This window comes from Diuraphis noxia, unplaced genomic scaffold (genome assembly GCF_037042655.1).
Source record: "Diuraphis noxia isolate RWA-SAM2 unplaced genomic scaffold, SU_Dnox_SAM2 contig0003, whole genome shotgun sequence".
NCBI lineage: Eukaryota > Metazoa > Arthropoda > Insecta > Hemiptera > Aphididae > Diuraphis > Diuraphis noxia.
In genome coordinates this window covers 64,465,513-64,491,649 of record NW_028301713.1, presented here as the reverse complement: position 1 = coordinate 64,491,649, position 26,137 = coordinate 64,465,513, and the positions used below count along the sequence as shown (strand labels likewise).

The 26,137-nt window shown below is 31.9% G+C and overlaps 1 protein-coding gene across 1 annotated transcript; it reads right to left on the bottom strand.

Annotated features, from left to right (window-relative positions):
• On the bottom strand, nt 1-24,800 carry Fkbp14 (peptidyl-prolyl cis-trans isomerase Fkb14). The gene is made up of 3 exons (XM_015510295.2): nt 24,391-24,800; nt 1,951-2,114; nt 1-787 (listed from the first exon to the last, which is right to left on the bottom strand). The coding sequence occupies exons 1-3, from the start codon at nt 24,624-24,626 to the stop codon at nt 492-494; spliced, it is 696 nt and encodes a 231-aa protein (XP_015365781.2). The 5' UTR covers nt 24,627-24,800; the 3' UTR covers nt 1-491.
• Between the last annotated feature and the right edge of the window lie 1,337 nt (nt 24,801-26,137).

Below are 26,137 nucleotides of genomic sequence, written 5' to 3'. Positions count from 1 at the left end.
TTGTATACATATAAAACATTTTTATTACAACAGTCTTCTTACAAAAGTTTTCAATTAAACAAAAAATCCGTGGACTATAAAAAATTTATAATATACTTAAAGTAGTAGCCCAATTACGACTATACATAATAATATTATAAAGATGTATATTATGCTAATTTTGTGTCTGAATCAAATAAATATAATATTATATTATTCATAAAAAGAAATAAAATAAAAACATTTCTCTTAAAGGGATTTTGGTTTTTTGTTTTTGGCGAACTTCCCCAAAAAATAAAAGTAGTTAAAATAAAAACAATAATAATAATAATAATAATAATAAGTAAAATAATGCTGGAGTACCCCGATTAAGCGTCCAGATATCATAATATGTATGTATACGTTTATAATACGTATAATAATATGCCATAAATGATGACGTGCGCGGCATAATTCCACGAACCGGCTCCTCCCACCTCCAACCCACAAACACATCAACGACGTGTCCCACATCAAAGCTCGTCGTGCTTGGGCCCGGTGAACTCATCATGCGATATGAACCCGTTCTTGTCTTTGTCCTCGTGTTGGAATATCTCCTCGACAAGCTTCTCGTGGTCGGACATCATCTGCTTGATGTCATCACCACCCTCTGCGCCCTCGGCCGCTGCCATCTGCTTCTTCAGATATTCGCTTACCTCGTCCCTGGACAGCTGTTTGTCCTGGTCCTGGTCGATCTCCTTGAACACGTTTGTGGTAGGCGCCTGGTCACCAATGTTCAACAGCTCGACGTCGAACATCAAAGTGGCTCCTGTACACATTACAATATTATACTTATTAGAACACTTGTGCAGTGTTATAGGCGAGCAGACGAAAATGTGTTCATGATATCAATAGTAAAAATAATAATAAGTATTTACTTCAATATGACCAAAATAAGGCATTGTTAATATCATTATAACTTTTAAATTTTTGGAGGGGGGGGGATGCTCGAGGTTTTCAAAACTAATGTTGTACGTTATTGGATTTGCTGACAGAATTGGTCGTATATACAGCGTGTAATATTTTTAATAAAGTTTTTAAATGTGATATATTTTAAGGATTAGTTTAGATGATCGAGTGGATTAATTAGATATTATCTCTTTTTACTGACAAATATTTTTTTCTTCATGTAAAATACATCAAACTATATAACATATTTTTTAACATCACAAAATGTACTGTGGTATATTTTCGCCCACTTTTATTGTAATCAATTAAAGTTCCTTTTCCAAAATAAGCTTACCGCTGTAATTAAAATTCGTTGTTGTAATTATAGTATATTTACGTACCTATATAAATCACAGTACATCTTTCTACATATAACATAATATATTAATACAACATCACGCGTACAAGGAAATTAAGGTAAATTAAATACTTTGCGATCAGAATACTTTTTTAAAGATGTAGAAAAATATTATATTCATAGGGCAAATAAATCATTGGATTTACTACGACACAGTTAATAGTTATAAAATATGTGTTTTACTAAGCAAGTAATTAAAATATATTTTTATTTCTATTCCGCCGATCTTTTATGTAATTTTTTAGTTTTTCGTTTTTAGTTTCAATTTATAATTCTGTTTAAAGGGATTTTTTTTTTTAATTGTTTTATTTTTTTTTAAATTGTTTGTAGTGTTTTTATCGCGTGTTTTACTTCAGAAGGTATTTCTGTTTAACGCGCACAATTCAACGATTTTTTTGAATAAAATATATTATTTACACAACATTTGTGATATTTATGTACCTAATCATATTGTGTGATTATATAACACGTGGGTTGTATCTAATGCACATGTTTCATTCTATAAATATATACCACAGATTATCATTACGATCTATACGGTATAATTAAATTAAGCTTTTTTAAAATACAGCGCGGCAGTGATGTATTTAAAATATTGTTGATGTTTTCTGCACAACTTTACGTACCTCCGGGGATGACATTTCCGGCTCCGCGGTCACCGTACGCTAGATTGGCTGGTATGGTCAACCTCCTCTTCTCACCGACGCACATTTTGGTCAATCCCAAATCCCATCCCTTGATCACTTGTCCCACACCCAGTTGGAAAGTGAATGGCTGGTCTCGGTCGTGACTGCAAAAAAATAATAAAAAAAATAAGAACGTATTACAATCTGCAAATCTCATGAATTTTAAAGTACGCACAACGTTATATAGCATAAGGATAGGTAGGTACATATTATAATTTTTTGGTATTTTTGTTTTCCAGAAAATAGAAACTCGCACACATTTGCTGGAGTAAGGTTGTCGTACGCGCGCATGTCTATATAAAGAATTCATCGGGTGTGAGGGCGAGTTATATATAATATATATATATATATATAAGTAAAAGTGGCGGTCGAAATACAAACCACGATACCCCAAAGGACCTTTTCAGTCTGCAGGGGCGACCGCGTGGATATAATTAGTACATATATATAGACGTGGTGGCGGCCTCTTCATCCTATATTATATTATGGCCATGCCAAACTTTGGCTATTGTGAAGTTTTTTTTTTGTTTTTCTCCCATTTTTATGTTCAAACTTTTAACGTGCGGACACCAAGAAAAGACCACCAAAGGAGAAAATAAAACGAAATTAATTTTTTCGCTTAACCGCGAGTCAGAATGTGAGCCCACATATACTATGTAGTAATTCGTACACTTTCTGCTGCTGCTGTGTCGATAAACTTACTAAGAATTGTATTTTTTCGCTGATCGAAATCTATATTAGAATATATACTATATAGTGTAATATACTATCAAATAATAGTAAAGCTCATAGAATCTATAGAAATGAAAATCTCAAAATATGCATCAATATAATTATATAAATTAAATGTTAGTATAGGACATAGGTACATACAGCTTTAAAAGAGATAATCCATAATAATATTTTATTGTTGTGAAATATTGAAGTTACCATGTTACTTTCTATAAATGAAGTATAACCACAGTAAATGAAAGAAATATTTAAAACAGTGTGTTTACATTTCATATACCTCACCCCTCTCTTGTACTCCCCCCTAATAATATACTTATACATACTCATACCTACCTAAAGTGATAAGTATATACGCGTAATATTGCAACACATATATATATGCGTATATTATATGCACCTGAAACGGGACCACTGACTTTATTATTGGCTTGGGCAGGGATGGGGGAGTCGAGCGAATATATATATATATATATATAATACATCGGACGAATAATAATAATAAATATAACATTACACGATGTATATACTATATAGTTTATTTTTTATTAATATTAAATCACTGCAAAAGTTGGCTGTGACGGACCACGGACGCGATGTGGTGGGCGCGTGTGACGTATCTGCACGAGTTTGTATCCAAAATTATACTAATCAACCACGAGTCGGCGATGTTGACGGCGAGAATATGAAGTCCTTTTCTAAACGTGGCTGTACGTATTATATGCGTGAGAGGATATTACCTATTATGCAGCGCGAAGTCCACGCGAGTTGGCCCAGTATATATTATACCTATATGGTGGAGAGAGGGGGGGGTATGAAAAACCGGACGAATCGCCGCGTTCCGGGTATATTCATTTATAATTGAACGCTGGACCGGAAACGAGGTAACTTTTCGCGTGTTCCGCAAAAACTATTTTTCGTCGTGGACGCGCGGCATGTGTGTATAACGAGTTCCCGGCTTTCCGCCACCATAGTGTTGATTAAAACACGACGCGTGTGTTAAAAGTTTATATATACAATATATACATATACATACATATATAGCACATCAGTGACGTAGTGCGTGGGCGAATGTGTATTGTATAATATTACTATGCTTTGGAGTGGATTCGTAGATTAACTAATAAAAATCGACAGATGAACTATAATCGATAATCAGTCTTGTACACGGGAATAGAATAGTAGACTGGCATAGAATATCGTGTTAAATTATAAAATATATTTAAAGGTCCTACGAAATTGGATCATGGTTGCTGTTAATTAATATAGCACACTTTACGTGTCACCTCCTCATATACAATAAACGATAAACATCTGCTCTACAATAAAATAATACGATTTTACTTCCTATAAAAATATGTTTGAGGCTAGAAGGATAGTAGTTTCGTGATGCTGATCGCGGTTGGGGACAGTATATAGTAGGTACCTTTAATATTGTCTTAGCTCGAACACACGATAATTTCGTGTATTACTGTTATGTATATACATTATACAAGACGACTACGACAACTATTTATTTTTTTGTTTTTAACATACAAGCTCCGATATATTATAAATTACATTGGAAAGATACACCTCCCCTCACCCCAACCATACGTCGAGATTTCTTGAGAATTTGATTACCCAAACCGTAATGCGATGTCTTTTTAATTTTTTTCTCAGCGTACAATATAATTTACCTATACTCAACGTCAACGAAGACAGTTTCGCGTCGAACGAGTAAAATAACCACTGACAGGTGATCGCTATCATATACATTAGTAATATACTAATATGGTAAAAAAATTGAAACATACAATCGCGTGATTTATATTATGAATAATGTACAAATACATAACATATTATATTACTATGAGAATACAGCAACGCAATAATTCAAAATGTATAACCCGTTATATATTTGTTCGTGTAATAATTATTACTCGTCATCTATGTATATTGTATACTTTACGGTCTATTTTTATCGAAAACTGTTGATTTTTTGCGTGTACTAACTTTTTATTTTTTTATCATTTTCGGCAAACACGTCGTTACCTATAGTGAAATATATGTATAATGTTTAATGTATAAATATGTCAGCAGCAGGAATGTAAAAAGAGTTCGATAATTTCCATACAAAATGTCAGACGACTGACAACGTTTTAAAAACGAGTTGTCGGCGTTTTGTTTGTTTTTTCTTCTTCTTCTTTCTCCTGTCAGGGAGGGTGCGAATATATTATGCCGAGAACATATCATATGTTATACCTATATGAAGCAGCCGGTACACATATTATAAGTATATTATTATTTTATACAGACGGGGAGACTGGGAGTGTGGGACACGCATTGGGGAAATTTTAATTGAATAGATTTTTTTATTATTTATTTATACGCGACACGCGTAAACACTCTTTTGTTTTAACCCTCAAAGTGTTCAAAACGACAACCACAACAACAACACATATTAACAATAGATGTAATAAAAACATCAGCGAATATTTTGTGGGAATATAAATAATACGTGTAATGACCAAATCTTACCTCAAAATAATATCTGCAGATGTGTTATACAATTTTTTACGGAAATTTTATGTACTTCCTATAATATTCATTATATGTGTATACATATACAATATAAGTAATATAATGTATTATGTATATATCATACAATTATCATAATATATTATGCTTGTTCTAAAAATGAATAGCCTAATGGTATATTACAATAATAATGGCGGTATATACTGATAGTATAGTTGGTATACTTAAAAGTTAAAAGTACAAAGATGGTTATAACATAATTATATTGTAAACATAAATTAAATTATGATTTATTACATAACTTTAAAAAACTATTACTTATACTTTCAAATGCAATATTTGTAACCTTGGGCTAAAGTCCGTATTTTTTAACATAGATAAATGAATAATTGTTATAATGCACTAACCCCAACTGTACTGATTTTAAAACGAAATTGTTGTATCTTCTAGAACAAACCGGCTGAAATCATCATATATGAAGTATTTTATTGAATCATGGCTCATAATGCTTGGAACGGTTAGATAATTTTGTAAACAAATACGAATTCAATCAACCTAATTGATATTATATAATATATTATATTTTTATAAGAGTGTAATATGTGTGTTGGCTGTGACGTTTCGTGAATTTATCGAAACTTCTGTAATTGTCAATAAACCATAATGACATATATATATATATTGTGATAGTATATTCGGTTTATTGTTTATGTCACGCGAGATCATATTTATTAAGTTTAAAATATTTCGTTTTATATGTATTTTTTTGAATTTAAATTACTATTTAAAAATATTACAAGTGTAAATGTATAGTAAGTACACAGTTGAAAATACATATATTGATATTAGAGTGGTTGTTAAGAGTGGGAAATGACGAATGAAAATAAAAATGACTTCCTACCTATTTTAAATAATCAACTTCACAACCACACGAAAGTACACGGTTCTGCAATAACCGCCGCAACTTTCATAATTATAAGAAAGAAATTCTAAAAGGTTGTAAGGCGTAGACGACGTTCACAAAAAGAAAAAACACTTTACTTTGAATTGCACCACAAGCGGTCGTTTACGGTGAAAGAAAATAAAAACTCTGATAATTTCTTAACAAAACTTGGTTTTCGAAATTGTTACTTTTATACGTCATCGCGTTTTATTCCTGAAGTTCTATTATAGACCAGTTACACCGCAAACACGATTCAAATGATTTCGGACTAAAACAATATTTCACCAAACATGGGCGCCAGACGTCAAAAATCGTTGTACGTCCTGCAGTAATTGTTGGACGCTGTTCGCGCATAATTTATTGACGACACATAATAATTCACAAAACTAAAAACAGCAACGAGATAAATAATTGTATTTTACATTATTCGACAACGTGTCGTTATGCCGCGTTCATATTGTATAAATTATGTAATTCAATAAAGTCCTGTGCAGTGAATATATTATATGAATTCGGTTATTGTCGCGTAAGTCACGTTAAAATATATAATTTTAAGGTGATTAAAAAATGATTTATCTGCACGTGAAATGTTTTTTTATTTATACACCTATATATGTGCGCTGTGCTAAATAATATGTACCTACGTTATAAAGTTATATAAACTATAACAACTTATAAGTTATAATAATTCACAGAGTACCTACATATTAAATAAACTCGATATAGGGACCAGGTACCTATATATATTACTCAGAATTGAGAAGTAGTTTATAATGATCATAAAATACGAATACGTCATTTATATAATCATTTTCCACTTTACCATTCTGAGTAAAAAAAAAAAATTATTGACAACGCGAATTCATTTAATACTTTTTTTCCAGAAGTCAATTCATTACATAAAAAACTCAGCGTAAGTATGTTTTAAATGAGATATTTGTAATACGCTTTAAAAAAAGAAAATTAATGCATATAATATTGGATCTACGATTCAGACAGCAGATTTTGTCGATTTCGTAACGGTCGAGTTGAGATAAATGTCACAGATCCTATAAAATTCATTATTATTACACCTGTATCGTTTTTACGGACTTGAACTGGTGCATAGTAATGAATAAATAATTAAAAAAGGAGTTTAACTACTTTGGAAGAAATAAAAGTGAAAAAAAAATTTTTTGAAATTAAAAGAGTCAAATTTCGAATTCGGCTGTGTCAGCTTCGACAGCTTGACGGCTTATTTTATATACGACAGAATATATTATTATACACAATATTTTTTTCAAAAACACGTATTTCAAGACTACCTATCGAAGATGTAATAACATAGAATTTAATGCATTATATCTAATAGTTGGCACACACACACACACACATATATATATATAATATTATTGTTATGTTTGATGTCAATCATAATAATTATATATAACGATGAACGCCCAATATTATAGTTTTTATCATTTTGACCGACGGGTGAACGACATTTTTCGAAACGTTATAATTTATTCAAATCGTCCAACCCATAAAATTAAATTACGTACATGCACAAAAGCAAACCATAATACGTCAGTATTATGCACGTAAATATTAAACGAAAAATAGTTATTTGCGAGTTATATACATAATTTGCTGGGCGATTTGGCAAGACTGCGTTGTCGATCATGCGAAACGTTAATAATGTATATAGTATTGTTTATTTTAACTTTGTTTCTCTGAAGAGAACTCGCGGAAAAGTTTCCAAAATGATTTCAATAATATTAATATATTCGTAATATCGATGTGATGTGTTTATTATGCTACACATGTTGTTATTTCAAAATGTAATAAACTGTGATAAAGTAATATTCATTTTTTTTTTATTCATAGACATAATAATTTTGTGCAACGGTACGGTTAATCGTTTCAGCATCGCCCGAATGGAATATAGTAGCGGAAAAAATGCAAAACAAAAAATAACAAAAAATCAACAAAACGAGACCCGCCGCGCTGCGCAGAACGTTTATTATAATTTATAATATACCGCCGTTGTGTAAGTAATTATTGATCGCTAATTTTTTGTTGTTGTGGAGCGTTGTCTATATACGATTATGTTAATAGACGAGTAATAGAATTTATTGAGTATCGAGAGAACAGCGAAATATCTGTGCGGAGAGCACATTATTATTATTATACGATCAGTTTCAATTAAACATCAAAGGTATAAAACATATTCAGGTGTGCCTGCAGGATGCGCGGAGTAGCTGGTATTTATGGTAAATATTACCTATAGTTAAGTATAAAATATTATTTTATTGACGCCCCCAACCCAATTTTATACGCTGCAACCGACTACGTAATTAGCAATTTTTTAATAACCGCTGGCAAAAAAATATTACGACTACCTCCAACAGTATTTTTTAGAATATTGACACCAAATTGTCGTCCACAGTGTAGCAAAGCGGACGTCACCGTTTAATACAATAATTTAGCCAACGTACGTACCCGAATTCCATATTTCATATAATACATATGTTATACTTGTAGGCTGTATATATGCTTACCACGTATACATTTACGTATAAATTGCAACCCAGTGAAATTGGGTAAATTATTGGGCGAATTAATTTTACACCCTCGTTATTGTTTAGCAAAAGAGTTTATATTATATTATACAGACTGGCCTGTAATTATTTATTCATATTACAGCGAATAACATATGAATTCGGGAAATTTAACAAAAGCTGTTGGGAGTTAAAAACAAAATAATGCAAAAGTGTTCACACTACACAATACTTCGGTTTTTTTTTTTTACATAGATGATTTAGCACGTCATATCGTCGTAATATTACATATGCGTGTGTGTGTGTGTGTGTGTGAGTGGTTAAATATTTTAAAATATGTAATAAGAATAACGCATACAAATAATTTTCTGGGTCTGTGGGCAAACGTACGGTCATAATATTATGTGTATGATTAGAATTCATGTGACGTCAACCGTCGATCATGCGGTCAAGTTTAAGGAGTGTCCAATTCACAAATATTTGTTCAAGAAAAAGAATATTATAGTTATAGTGGTTATACGTTAGTATTCGATATCTTATCACTCTCCTATTTATTTTTATCTGCACTTCTCCGAAAAATTTTGAGTATGTACATTTTTGAATTTTATAGTTATAATATGCTGCACCATGTGCGTTGACAATGCACGAGGGTAATCATGTTCTTATATCAATTAATAATATTGCTATGAGTTATGACCGTTAAATTATTAATTATTATTAACCCAGTCGCCCACGCAATCGCGGGAAAGTCGTTCTGCGCGCGGCGCCAGACGCTCGCTCGCCCGCACTGTCGGAAGCGTATGATATCGTTATACTCGCACATCCGGACATCCGGTTTGGAAAGCGTGCACGGTGAAAGTCAGCTGTATACCAACACGACGACAATAATCTAATTAAAGTGTATAGCTTGTAGGTAAGTAGCTGGCCATCGGACCTTTCGCCTGTCAGACAGTTTATCATGTATATTATTATGCTATACGATACACTACTGGTTCGACCAGCAAGACAATTTTACGCTTATGCGATTTTATTTATTTGTTCGTTAGGTGTTTTTCATTTTGCAAACTAGCTATCTATATATATATCTGTAGTCGTAGTGTACCTATACGTAATATAGGACGGGTGCCTTCATAATATTATATGGAAAGACGTGCATATTTAGCGTTTTTTACTTTTTAATTTAACTATAGTTGGTTAGTTTCCTAATTAACTTAAAAACTCAATTAGTTTAATCAACTGTTGAAATAACTTAAGCTTTTTTGGTTAATAAAAAAAATCCGTATCAAATGAAAATTGAATTGTTTTTTTTTTTTTAAATTAGCTAAACGGCAAGGTGTATTATGGGTAGAATAATTTGTATCTGTACGGTTTTATGCTTGATAAATCAATAAATTAAAAATTAAGTTAACCTTAATCAAAAAAATGTTGTAAATACATAATACATTACATTATAGTTATAAGTGACTTATAACTTAGAAGTACCTATAACATATCAGGGGATTATTGTTAACTAATAAATTAGTTCTTACTTTTTATTTTAATCGTTTAAATCTAAAGGCATATTTTTCATGTTAGTTAACAAATTAGAGAATTATTTATTGAAAATAGAAATTAATCTATTTAAATAATCCCGGAACCTTAATAATCCAACCTTTGATACACTCATCATACTACGCAATACGCATCAAAATTCAAAGTATTTAGTAATTACTTTTTGAACCTCCACAAATATTACATTTTGTTTCTGTATGGATGATTGGAGAATAATCAGTCAATATACTAATATAATACTATCATCAATACTTAAATGTATGGGTTCAATTCATTTTATTTTCAAACCATATTTTTTTCAATCAAAGACTGTCCAACAATAATCAATTAGTATTAACAATTTGTCTCATTTATTTATTTATATATTTTATATTATTTACATTTAATTTCATTATATTGCTCACATCGAACCAAATAATATTCTGTAACCTTTTTCCGTTCGTGTAAATTTGTTGTATACTATAGTTGTTGTTTACGGTACGGGTCAATTAAAAAATTATTATTTTCATATTACATTGTGGTGAGCTTGATACTTTAATTTGTTTGTGATCAACAAAAACAACTGGGGTGAAGACGTGAAGTTGTAACCCAACATCAAAATATAATGTTATAAAGCTAAACATTATTGTGTACGTATAAATATTGTGCTGCAGGTTTGTTTGCGGATTTTATTTAGTATTAATAATATTATACTTGTCAAAATTTGGTAATAGAAGCAGTCTACGCGATTATTTATTTCGTAATAATAATCAATTTGAGGAATTCGTTTTTAGGATGTTCGTGGACTTATACGACGTGTGCCATAATAATAATATAATAGTTATTATTATTATAATACGTTCACGTATTGCATAATGGCATTCCTTATCGTATAACTATATTACTATTATAACTTGTAAGTTACTACATGTATGTTTTATCATATTTTATATTATTTCCGTTTTATTATTGATACCTACTCAATGGGAAATGCTGAAGGTGCACAATATTATAAAACATACAGCTTGTATGCACGTTGGTTGGTACCTACCTAATCGATGTTTAACATTTCGTATTGTTATTTGAGGACTTCCTTTTAAGTTGTCGGATGGCAATTTTAATTTTTAAAGCGCTCGAGTGCTCGACACATCGCAGCAGTATATATTAGCTGACACGTCGGAATGTATCCGGAATGTCACCTACGGTAAAATTATACATTGCACCAACGTCGGCGTATAATAATAATAATAATAATAATAATAATGATAGTAATATTATGTAGTATAGGCGTATAGCTGGATAGGTTGTACAATATGTTTTACAGTTAGACATCGAACTCGTTTCGATTTTCTGATATCCTCTCAAAGTTTTATTTCGCTCTCACTCTTTCTCTCAGTGCACCTATGAACGAGTATAAAATAAGTATCTTTGATAATAATTAACAATTAACATAGTGTACGAAAGTCACCCTAAATAATAATAATATATGCATGCAAACAAAGTGTACCACTTAAAAATGCATAACATAAGAAATTGTTTTCACAATATTATTATAATTTCGACCGAACAATCTACATAATAATTTTAAACTCAAAATTGACTTATGGAGAAAGTTTAAATTTGAACTTGCCCACATATCATTTTTTTACACGAGTTATCAATATTATTTTACAATTTTAAATATTATATAATACATTTTAATTCTAATCAAATTTTCATTGATTAAATTATAAGTATAGGTAGGTTTATTGTTTTAAATAATTAAAAAAATCAACTGAATAAATACATATTTTTGTAGGTACTCTTATGAACATAGGTGCTATCATTATTTTTGTGTAGTGATAACATTTTCTCCTCTTTATATTATAATTACCGAAACTACGTAGTTATAATTACACGTGAAAGCTGTGAATAAATAAACCGATGAAAAATTGAATTGGAAAAGCAATAGGTAACATAATATTTATCGATATTAGTTTATTTTTAGATTTGAAAATCGAATGAATTAAAGCCTATAATTTTAAAGATAGTCGTTCGTGCCACAGCATAGCTGATGTGATGCGAATATTGTTTTCAAGCAGCTCGGTAAATTAGGCGTATATAATATTATAAAAAATCAAGTTAAAATTCCTTTGTGTACCTATATAATTTCACTAAAATACTAAGTTTTACATGATGGTTTTTAATTATAGTTTTTACAGTTCAGTTTTTCTATAGTAAAGTCGTATAGGTTCTCTTTGAATGTTCTAATTGTACATACCTCAACAGGGAAACAAAATTATTTCCCACTCGAATTATTTTTATGATTCTGTTTTTAAATTCTTATCAAAATTGTGCGTAGTCGTAGGCATAGGTTTGTTTTATGTTATTTTAGATTACAATATTTTTAAACAATATAATATAATCTACTCCGTGTTATTTTTATATCATAACATACCATTTATTGTTGTAGGAATAATCTGATTGAAAAATGCACATATTATTTCGGTTTCAAAGTTATCACTTATCATCTTCATATTTATCAACTGTACATAACGAAAAATGATCAAATATGAAAATACTGTACTGCAGGCGTATACCTTCTATAATATGATGTATAAAAAAGTGAAAGAGAAAATATACCATTTACTCGAGACAGTTTAGAGACAATAATCATATCGATAAAAAAAAATGTATAAGCGCCATTCATAATATTGTAGTAATAATGTACCTACTTATCGTAGACAGTCTATAAAATAAATACATATAAGAAAAACGAAAACTCTTTTGAGGCAAAACCGTTTACAGGTATACCAGATGCTGTATCTATTATAAACAATAATATAAAACAATATTAGTTATTACAGGTACCTTGTAATATATATTATATAAATGCAAAAAGGTTTGCCGTCGTTGTTGTCGTCTAACGAACAATGTTCCTGTGGGATTCGTTTGATGTTGGTATCAAATTAGTGCCAAAGAAATTATTTCAGAAGTTCAAAATACAACACAAACATAATTGGCTATATGCCTATTAACATTATTTATATAGTGCTTACATAGTACAACAGCCATACTGTTATTATTATTAACGTTGTTTGAAGTCTCAAATGAGTTATAATATTGAGACGTTTGTGCAATCGATATTTAAAAGAGTAATGAGAAAAATGCCAGATCGATAGAAGGCCTGTAGACTCTCATATACTATATATGTATAGCTTACCAGCTATCATATGACCTACAGTATTTTTAAAGGCTTTTCCTATAAATATTTTTTGTAATGAATTGAACTTTTTCTTAATCGTATTTTTATGAGTGGGGTTGTTATTATGTGACGACGATGCATAATATAATATAGTTGGATAGACATTTTTTACTTCAAATAATTTTAACATTGTCATTAGTCATATAAATAGAAAACCATATGTACCTAATTGTAAATGTACTCAATGATTTATAAATTAGAGAATGACGCGGAGATTATTAGTAAAGCTTTTAGAGAAACGTCAATGAATATTTATCGCGTGTTTGAGATCACGTAACCAACAACTAATGTCATATTATTATAATAGATCGTAGGTATCTCCTGTGAAATAAAGGTGCCTACAAACTACGAAAATTAATTTTTGTGTATAAGTACTTACCTACATGACGTATAGGTATATAGGTACTGTTATAAACGTGACGTAAATATATATGTGAAGTCGAAAACCCAGCCACTTCCGAGCGTTTAATTTACTTTCCAGGATATTACGCAAATCGAAAATATAATTATATGATTATAATGATATAAGGAATCCATGTATATTATTTTGAACTCTACGTATAGGTATCGAATATTTGTATATTGTGGTGTGTACCTCGTCTGTACAATGCGTATAATGCGTTTATAAATATTATCTCGGGACCTGGTTGTTATTATATAATGTAGGCATTAGTCGTAATTTATCGCCGGGACAAAATCGTCAAGCTCGTCGAACACTTATCTGTTACGGCGCAGATATTTTAAGCTGGAAAAATGTACATACTGTTAGTCGCGATCGTTGTAGATGATCAAAATATGCGACCACGAGAATATACGTAGTACGTATATGCGTATATATGCGAAACCGGTATTACCGGTGTCGGTATGTAAATTTGTTTTCTCATGCAACTCTAAGTTAATACGTACATGCGTATACAGTTGAAAATGAAAAACAAATCATTATTACAGAGAAAAATACCACGCGGGGTTGAACGTGTTATAATGATATTGTATATGATATAATAGCTGCAGCTTTGAACTTTGTGTGGTTTTTTCGTGGTGCAAACGTAAATGGAAAAAAAGTTAAAAATCTTCGGAAAGGGTTATTATACTTTTCAAAAGCGATTTTTCTCTCTTTGGGTCATTTAAAATTCAAATGACCTCTCAGAGACCTTAATTTTAACCGAGTAGGAATATAATCTACGAGCACCGTGGTCACATTTGTCGGAACGGCTTAAGTATCGCCAAGTCGTATATAATGTTTCGTGTTTACCATAAAGCTCGTCAAAAAACGCGTGAAAAAAATGGAATAAAGAGTTCTGTTATCCATTTTGTGTTTTTTATTCAGACGCTTCCAGGCAGAGCAGTGTAAACCCACATCAGTATAATTGTACCCCGGGCATAATATTATTATGTAGTAGGTAATAATTAATAATATTAAAACGCGTTTTGCCTAAGTTATAGCACGCCGTGTAAAATAATAAGCATAAAAGGTAATATACATAAAAATCAGACATTCGTAGATATGTGATGTATACCTATATTATAGGTATGCCACTGGCTTTCGGTCCGAAGTAGATAAGTTTTTGCTGTAAAATCGTATTTTTCCTATCTGAAAACTCATAAAGAAATAATACCTAATATCAAATATGTGCGACGTGACTGATTTTTCACCTCTCTCACTATATAGTCACCGCTACTTCTGCAGCCTTACGACCATAATAAGTTACCTTTTTTTCCTATATCAATACATTTTTTTTTGCGGTTGCCGAGAAATCGCAATAAACTATGAACGATATAAAACTACTAATGCAAATTAAAAAAAAAAAATACTTTGCCAAAATGATACAGAAAAATTTTCTATTAGGTAGTTTTGTTTACCTACACACCAGAAACAAAACAATTCTAGTATAGTAGTATACCTAAAAAAAAATTGCCAAGAACCTCAAAGGCGAATATACGGAGAATATACGGGGTTGATATTTCAAAAGTTATATTCCAGTTATTAGTAGTTACTATACGTATTACTTATACAATATATTTTGGATGAAAATTTAAAACCGTTAAAAATTAAATATTATACACAGGCTCGGATTTTGTATGGTTAAAATATGGCATATATATCTTTATTATACGCGCGATGAAACTATATTTTAAAAACAGTGATTTTTTGTTTTGATACTGAGAGAATCTTTGTTTACACTCAAACCGTAATAGACAAAATTGTTTGTAGAGTTGTCCGAGTTGTTTATAGGAAAACTGTTTTATCTAGGTACATTAGTTTATATTATGCCTAAAGAAGAAAAACTAAACACAATTTGAACCATCATATAATGTGTTTGTTTTTCTGATGTTCTGTAGGTCAACAATTAATAGGTATACATATTTTTGCAATTCATCCATAAAATATACGGCTGACATTTTTTGTTGAAGAAAAAGCAATGCAATACTATGATGTAAAATGGATGTGATCGTATATACATTGTGTACTTGTATGAATATAATTATGCTGCATGGCGTTTGATATAAATCCTTCAGGAAACACGAACTATAATTCGTGCAGGTCCCGTTGGCCGGATAATCGAAAAATTTGGTTTCCGGTTTACCAGGCTACGTTAAGTTAATGGAGAACTCCTCACCCCCATACATGAAGTCTCAAAAGTCTGAACGCGAGGTCATGTTTTATTCTCCTCGGCCGAAAGGTTGCAGGTACAGCACCACATATATATATATATATATATATATATATATATATATATATTATGAACGGACGTTTATTTTTTTATTCTCTATTATACCGTTGGAAAAAAGTCGAGTGTAAAGCCCACACACGCGTATACCTATGTGGTTCGAGAAGATGGAAACGTATAAATCTCGCGGCAACACTTGAATCGCAGACAATCGGTTTTTTTTTAAACCACTGGTCGATAATCACGCGCCGAACACTGTAGAAATGCCGTCCCGTCCGTTTGCGTGTGGGTACCCTCAGCCATATATTTCGGTGTTGCTGTGAGCGTTTAATACGTCGACAATAACGAATTACGAAGTATAGGTACAACGGCGATAATAATATTATAACGTAATATTCATCGTGCGTGTAACGCAACGTTAAAACATTGTAAATATATTATTATGTATATATTATATACCCGACCGTGTAGACTGTTCATTATAAATAATATTATTATGTAGTCAGCGCAGTGCGATTGTTGTGCGGATGAGTAGGAGGTATATGTGAAAAAAATCACCAAATTCTCGCATGCATATTATAAACGCGGTGAAATGCATATTGTGTATATAGGTATAGTGTTCTAATCAAGAGACTTGTGAAATATTCATAAAAACGCACCAGAGGTTGTATATATATATAATATATATATATATGTGTGTGTGTAGTGCTGCAGCACGCCTACGTGATAACAACCCTGTCGACTCTCGGGGGACGTGAAAGGGTCGCCGCCGCACGTTTAAAAACCGCAGCGGTTTACCCCGCTCCACACCTCCAACCCGGTCGTACCGGACGAATCCCGCCGATAAGACAATAAAAATTATTCAGAGGAAAAATAATCACGTACGATTGCACGCGTGTGCATTACAATAATATGCAATGCGAATATCATGATATTGTAATAAGCATCGGCGGCGTCTGTGGATCGAAAACGCCCGATTTTTTTCCCTCGCCGGAGCGTTTTTTTTCTTTTTCTTCGTTCGGCATCACGGTTGATGCGACATTACTTGCCTGTACGAAAGCGATGATTATTTTTGTTACCTCCCATATATGTATATAAATATGCATATAATGCTTTTTCTTCGTAGTTCGTACGCACTTATGCGAATAAAAAAAAATCGCTTTCGATATTATGTTTATTTTTCCGAGTACAACAATTCTCGTAATTATGTTAAAAGATACTACAACATCATTTATTGTAGTCGTTTAGATTATATACTCGACGGCTAAATGTACGAAATCGGCTTCAGCTGCTGCAGCTGTTACGCGGCGATGTGCCATAATATAATATAATATGCCACGTCGGTGGAAATATAAAATGCTACGGTAGAACATATAAAATATATATACATTTATATTAAAGGACAAATACACCGCCGGAAGAGTATACTGCCGAAGATAACTATTAAAACGTAAGTATACGTCTATTTTATTATTTGATTTTCGGTTAAAACCACTATTTTCGTCCACCTTAACGACCCGTTGCCCGTGGTATAATATCTTAGTCACGTCTTAACCGATATTTCCGTGTCGTATACAGCCGCGTTAAGGGCGCTGCTGTAGTGCTGTACGCTATTGACTTGATTCAAACTGCACATTTATTGATTAAAATTGCACGATCATATTTTATTCGTATAATATTATACACAGAATTATGTTATGATTTTGGTGACAAGGGTTTTGAGTTGAATATCGTATTTTAAACCTGTAATCAGGGTTCTTGACAAAATCCAAAAAAGGAAGCGATTTTTTTCTTTTAATTATATATGCCATTATACCGCACATTCTTTTTCATTGACAATAGATACATGAGGAGTAATTTTATATGCTACACACTTTTTTATTTAAAATAAAAGTTTTATGTTTTGATGACTATATGATTGCTAAACCACCGCTGCTATAGTAACATAACTATTATAAGCCTATTCTAAAAGAAATATTGAAAACAATATTTAAAAACTGTTTAATTTAATTTTTACAAAATGTAAGGATAATTCTTGTAAAGAATGCATTTAATTAGTGCTTAAATAAATTGCCAAAATATTATTCTGAATAAAGTAAAAGAAAATTTACATTTTTCGACAGTATAGGTAGACCATAGACCAACGGTCGGCAACTGGCGAAACGCGGTCCCATACCTATACAGGATCGTTCGAAAAGTTCGATAGCTATACATAAGTACTTAAATATCGTTAAAAATAATCCTTACCTACTAAGATTGAACTGGATAGGTTTCCCTGGCACTACATAGTAGATTTCCCTGACTCCTGATTCTTCCAACATCCAAAATCATATAAAATTAACTTTTTCTCGATTTTTCTACAGTATCAACCGTACGAATTTGTACCAAACAAATTTTTCGATAAAAAATTAATTTCCCTTTACAGGTAAGAAAAATGTAAATTTTTTAACATTATTGTGGTGCCGCCAGCAAAGACTAATCCTATCTCTAAAACTGTCCGTTGGAAATGTTCGAATAAAATTGATTAAATAAAACTGTTTAAGTGCGTACAGATCTTTTGTTCATCTATATAGATCAATGTTATTTGTTACAGAAACAGAACTGAACCAAAGTACAATATACCTGCTATCGTTGTGAATAGAAAGAAATTGATTCATGATAGTCCTAAATATTATAATAATTGTATTGCAGTATAATGTTATTACCTACATTTTTAAAACCTTCGAGGGGGTTCAATGATAGTTAACAACTCACGACTTGTGCAGTTTGTGCGGCATGACTGGGTGAGACGTGTGCGTAAGTATATTGAACACGATTTGGTGTATTTGCTGCTGATATTATCGAACAAAGTTAACGGTTTTATTTTTTCCAATGTTTCTGCAAGCAGCAATACGCTGTATATGATTTATATTAAAGTGTCGCACGGTGGTAATAGTAACGTGTCATGGAAAAAGTTACGTACATGTCAGTTATATATTATGTTATATATAGTCACATATAAATGCTTTGACGATATTTAGTTATCACAAAATACGGTCATTTATCATTTGCAGGTCCCACGCGTTGCTAGTTTGCTACACTACATTTTTCAATGAAAATGAGAACCGATTACCCGGACGTTTATTTTATTTTATTTTTTTAACGGTGCGTATACTGCGAGACTTCCCCTTTTTCACTATGCGAACCAACGTGCACTACGTGACAAATGATTTACACCGGCTTTTCCAGAATATATATTTCTTAGCAAGATCTTAAGCTCAGTTAAAAAAAAAAAAAAACAAAAATAAGTTTTCCTATATTACTTTTCTAAGGCAAAAAAATTACGAAATCTAAAAAACCGATAAAAGGATACACGCGTTTTATGTACATACAGCGTGTGTACGTCTCTATAATATTTTTGAACTATGATTAATCAAACGATGTCAAAGTAAGAGATTACTAATGCTGAATTTAATATCACTGTATAGTGTATCGTACAACGCCTTTTTCGATTTATGTAAATCACCCACTTCCTCGAACATTGTCACTAAAAGGTTTTTCACGTAGCTTATTGTCAAAATATTTCGACCCATTGTTATTTTGACCCACAACGGTAAATTCGGTGACACTGTAGCGACGGATTTCATTATTGAAGTTTTTGGGTTTTCAACAAAGTTAGACTGCCGATTATAACTCCGCTCATCATCAACATTAATTATTCGCTTATGAATTTATTAGCGTCAAGCAAAGTGTCAGAATAAACAACGTGTTCGATATATATATATATTTATATAACGTCTTAATACCATGACTGTCGAAAAGCGAAAACTATACTCGTGATGCGAAATATTATAATAATGGGACAAATTTAATTAACGATCTTAAAGCCGTTTGTTTTATTTTATTATTTTTTAAAAAACATAGTTATAACACAAACTACAATGACAGTAATAATTACGTACATACGACTTCCTAATGATTAAATTCAGAATATACTAATATAGATTATTGCAATATATTTTAGAAAATTAAGATTCACCGAAAGACTAAGCTTTATTATCTATATCTATAAGTAATAAGTATACATACAAAGTATATAAGGCATATAAAAAAAATATAAATAAAAAAAATATGTATTACGCGTATTATGAACTCATACATTTTTGATTTGTTATCTGAAAGCTTCTTATTGAATTTATTGGAAAGTGGATGACTGAGTATCAAAGACTAAAATGCTCGTTACGATTTCAGTCAAACTTTAGTATATATTAATATTTCTAACTTAAAATTAGTTAAACAAGTATGAAATTTATACTTTAACCACGAATTCTGGGCATTGTACTAATATATAGACGTTTCAGTTTATTCTGTCTTATTTAGTATGATGTTAGAGATATACGTTTATAGCTTTACATTTCAAGTCTAAGAGTGAGCACTAAACATAAGAATAGATTCTCATCGCCCACCTGTTATGTATTATATTTACATCACACAAGATAAATTTTTTAAATCAACACACTGAATATACAATAAAATTATATTATACAATATACATATAATTACGCGGTATATATTTCGACGAATATTAGCGGCAACAAATCGTTTTAATAACAAGGTGGTACAAAGCGCACTTTCATAAATTTTATATTGATGACAAGTGCCAATATATAATATATTGTCTCACTAGGTATTAGATTCGAATTTCGTACATGATTTGCATCGGCCGTACTTGATTTTGTGAAAATAAACATATCACATCTTAAAAACAGATTGACGGTCCCAATTTTCAGGACTCAGGACTCGACTTTGACTGTAGATTTGCACATTACAGCTATCGTTTCTATCTGCAAGCATTCTATTTTTATGTCGTTTGGAACGCCATGTTTTAATAAACTGGTTAAATTATTTCCACCTGGGTCTCACGGGACAAAGCTAAAAGGAGCGGCGTGAATGCGTGATGGGAATTAGGGGCGAAAGCTATTCATTTACAGTTTACTGAGGTAGCTCGAGATATCTCAGATCCTCTATATAAGGTATATACGTGTGGGCAGGAAATCTATTCAAAATTGATGATGAGATTTTTCTCTGGCACATTTTTCACACAATATTGGTTTTCAAAGTTTCGTTCGTGTATCGCAAAGACGAACACGATCAATATTATAGTCATGAGATAAAAATGTATTGGTTAAAAGTATATAAAAAGTCTAGCTAGCTGCCGTTTATATTATGTATATTCAATAGTATACATAATTGATTTGAAATTCAAAACGTTTTGTTGAGTAAAATAGAAGCATATTATTATATTAAGCCTGTTTGGTGTATACTATTATGATGTTTATAACGATTCAAATAACGAATAAATTGTATAAGTACGAGAATAATACCAGGTTCTAGACACTTTAAATATTATCAATAATAAGCGGCCATTTTTTTTAAAGGAAGATAATATTATTATATGTATATCATATATATCCGAATTTCGGACATTTACCAACAGTAGTCGGCGAAACCTAGGATTTACCGGTAAATTCTAGGTTTAACCGGTATTCGTACTTTAACCGTAACATATATAACTGTCATACTGATTTTCTCCAAAAAAAAAGTTATCAGATTTCCCTAGGATTCTCATATAATTCCTTATCAGTGTCCATTTTATTTTTACTTACTCTGTGATAATACTATATACTTGTCTTTTTCCGTAATTACGAAAAATGTTTAGGTTAACAATAATTAAAGATGTATAAATTGCATGTCTGAGTACGATACGACGTACCTACCTACGTGGCGACTCGTCTCTGGTAAAGAAATATTCTTCTTTTTACATTATGTTCTAGAATCTAGACGTTTTTCAAGTATTTCGTGTTTATACGTTCTCCGACGAAACCGGTTTTTAAACAGTTAGAAAACTATTCAAAACGTTAATGCGTGTGTAGGTATAAAAGTATAATATAATCTACGTGTTATACTAGTCCTACACCACATCACCATTCGCCACCTATCAATATTGTAAGTATTGGTATTAGTTACTGAGCAACACACATCAACATCGTTAAGGATTCTATTTTTTTATTCAGTCGAACTGTTGTTATCGGTCCGTTGTTAATTAAAACAGAGCAAGCGATAATAACATTATTAATCTGTAAACGCGTCTTCTACAATTCGGACATAATAATAATAAAATGATTTTCATTTATATAATACACGGTGTACGTGTTATAAATACATATAATTATAAATTATAATAGTCTAATGACCGGCGATTCGTAACCTCCGACAAACGCCTATGAAAAACATTAACACGTTGCTTATCGTGTAGTGCTGTATATCCTGATTCTTGATTAACGGTGGGGGTGGTACATCGGTACCTAAATCATCGTAGCCAGGTTAGATTAGGACACGCATTAAGTTAAATATTATATTATAATATATTAAGGTATTAATTCTTAAATTTTCCAGGCCAATTAATAAGCCCAGGATTTATAGGTAGTAAAAAAAGAGTGTGCTTGGCGCAAAAACATAATATATGGAACTCTTGTTTTACAGATAGTAGATACCTAAATATTGTACAGCTATAAATTAAATAATCGTTGTATAAAAAATATGATAAACCATATAAAACGTATTACGTATAATATTTAAGCCGGTGTATGGGATTATAAGATACTAATATATAGGTACGCATATAAAAATAAATAAATTACACATTTTTTTTTTTAATTGACTATAAGGTTATTGACACGAAAATGGTAACATTATCTTTGAACTAGTGCCTTAGTAAGTAGAGTGCAAGCTTTGGCCATTGTACGTACAGATCTATAATAATATCTTACACAACTGTATTATGAATTTATGATTTAAAAATCTGAAAAAAAAACCGTATGCGGTTTATGAACGTTCTCAATGGACGTCTTGACACGTGGTTTGGTATAGGCAGTAGAAATGTAGGATATCTAGGCATTATCGTTTTATTATTTTAAAGGTTCACGATGAAACACGTTAGATCAAACCGATTGCCAAAAAAAAAAAAACGTATTATTTAGGTAGGTAATATATTACATGATATAATAGTATTAAACCTAAACACGTCCGACGGCAATACCGTTGAATTCAAATGTCACGCCCTTCCCAACCACGCGGCAACGAACGCGCATATTATGGGGACGTCGACTTCGAGCCGTCTAGGCGTTTTCGTACATAAAACGTCATTACCACGACGACACGAAGATGATGACGTTATTATTATTAACCGTAACGAGTGTACGCATAACGGAATTTGCGTGCTTGTCACTGAGTGTGTAAACAGTTAAAATAAATTATTAGTAGCAGTCTACTCGATCGCAGTAATAAAAACGTAAGCAGTAAGCACAGTAATATAAAATTATAAAATAGATATGATTTATAATAGTCTAAGTAGGTACATTTTTATGCAACCACTAATATTGTTATTTTCGAGGTTTTCGTAAAAGCTGTGATTTATAAATGCCACTTGTTGTGTAGGTGTACGTTGTGCGTCCTATCATCCGATTGTGCGAAATTGGAAACGGCGGTGACTATACAATAATTCTAATATTACATTATGTAGGTACTGAAGATAAGCAGTGACACGTTAGCTATTTTCTTGTTTTGTATCAAAGTAATTTCTCTAGTGTCGGTATCAAGTTTTAATTTTTTTTTTTTTATAACGAGCGCTTTCGAATTACGATATCACATAACACACGTTGACGGGCGGTCATATTAACTTTAACAATATAATGGTATTTTTCATTAGTGGCAATAAGTGACACTTTTGAATAATATTATCATATTTATAGCTAAAATAAAAGTAATCGAAAAACGGCCATTACTGCAGCATAAGTGGCAATTTCAATAGTTTGCTGTGTGGACGACCAAGTCTTACTGTGTTCATATACTGCATATTATACACCATGAAATTGGGCACTGACAAAATAAAGTGGATATACATGTAATTAAAATAGTTATGTCATGAGTGGACATTTTATTGATAAATGATAATAGTGATTGATGATAAACGTGAACATTGATTAATTTACAATTTAGGCATGTTTTTAATGATTTTAAATAATTTCAACGATTTCAATAGTCTGCCCGTCAATGTGTCGTATTCCTAATTCCTTTGGTTTATTAAATATGCATTGCGTCTCAAACAAGTTGAGGACCTATATGGGCTATATATAATATGCATGGGAAAATACTGTATCGGCTTACCTTGAATCGAACTTGGTGCCATCAAGCAGCTTGCCGGTGTAGTGCATGGTGAGCATGTCGTTGTTCTTGGACTTGGGATCGCATCCATCCAACGTGTACACGTACTCGATCTTCAGACCGTTGGGCAACGTCTCGGTCTGGCCGACGGCGTCCTGTTGGTGATGTGGTTCGGCGGCCTGGGCCAGCGCCACGGTGACGCACACCGCGGCCAACACGCGTAACCAGCTGCTCCTCATCGTTGGGAATATGTGCGGATTATGCACACGATCGTCGATTGAGAAGACGAAAAAAACAAAATTCGGAAAAAAAAGCCGTTCCGTTAGTGAAAACGTGGCAGATCGTGGTCGAGGGCAGTGAACAGTGACAGTGACGTGCGGCCGACTGTTTGACGACTGACGGACTGACGACTGTTGAACGCCGCCGTGGCCGTTCGGTAGCCGGCCGCCGCGATCTTCTTCCGCCCGCTCCGTCGCGTACCTCCTCCACCATACTTCACCCCCACCATATCATCGTTGTGTATACTCTCACGCAGCAGCGGCCGACCACTGTATCTCGTCCGTTGCGCGTACTCCGCTGATGGAGCGCTCTGGTCGTCGGCGGACACGGACACGCCGTCGTGAGAATTCCGTTGGCTGAGATTTGTGTTTTAAAAGTTTTAATTTTTTTATCATCAAACAATAAATACGGCGAATGCAGAATATAGCCACTGCTGTATTTTTTAGAATCTCAGGGGACCGATAAATACTGTACTTATTGATTTTATTATAATCAATGATATTGATTTGTGTGGTGTGTTTTTATTCACTATTTTTTGGAAGTTCTGGAAGAAAATCGGTTCCAGTTGGTACTTTTGAGTATTAATGTTCTTTGTATTTTTCAATCATAACCAAGAAAAAAAATTTAAGTAATCTCAGGAATTTCGACGATTTTTACAAAATTGATTAATGGTTATGTTTTATTGCTACAATTTAAAACTAAGTAACTGTAGAGACTTGAATGTTGTTTAATCATGTTTCAAATGTTTTTAATGTTCTACCAATTTTAGTTTATTTTGAATAACCTATATATTAATCTATGTATGATAAAATCTTGGTGTGTTAATACAATTTTCAATCTAAAGTTTTTTTTATAAGTAAGTGTTGAAAGTTCAAATTTTTCCAAAATTAGTCAAAATTACGAAAGTATATGTAAAAATATAATTAATTAAAAATGCATATAGCTTAAAGCCACAATTTTTTTCGAGCGATTTTTATATTTCGATGACAATATTGGTATTAGGTATTATATGTAATTATACGTATAATAAAGATATTTTTTTATTTTGTTTTAACACCGTGATATGATGCTGCCTACAATAGCAGACGAAATCCAAAGGTTTGCTCGCAAACACGAGACGAGGCTAGATCATCATGTCAATCCATTGGCCATTCAATTATTAGATAACTCCAAGGATATCCGACGTCTTAAGCGTCTGAAACCATACGACTTAGTTTAAGATTTTAGATTAAGGCAGGAGACACTTCATTGGAAGTGACTCCATCAACGTGTAATATACATATATATTTTATGTCAAGTATGTAAAATATGTGTAATTGTCAAACATATTTATAAAGACCTTTGGGTCGTTTAAATAATAAAGCCCCAGGGCATTATAAAAAAAAAAAATTTTGTTTTAAATCAAAATATATTGCTTTTTTTTAAGGGGAACCCGCGGCAACATAGACCATTGGGTGTGGGGTGGTACGGT

Bases quoted from the DNA above. Each gene is read 5' to 3' on its own strand.
- Fkbp14 (XM_015510295.2), bottom strand. From the start codon at position 24,626: ATGAGGAGCAGCTGGTTACGCGTGTTGGCCGCGGTGTGCGTCACCGTG. The intron at 2,115-24,390 runs GTAAGCCGATAC...ATTTTTTTGCAG, and splicing joins GGCACCAAGTTCGATTCAAG to TCACGACCGAGACCAGCCAT. The intron at 788-1,950 runs GTACGTAAAGTT...TAATGTGTACAG, and splicing joins CGGAAATGTCATCCCCGGAG to GAGCCACTTTGATGTTCGAC.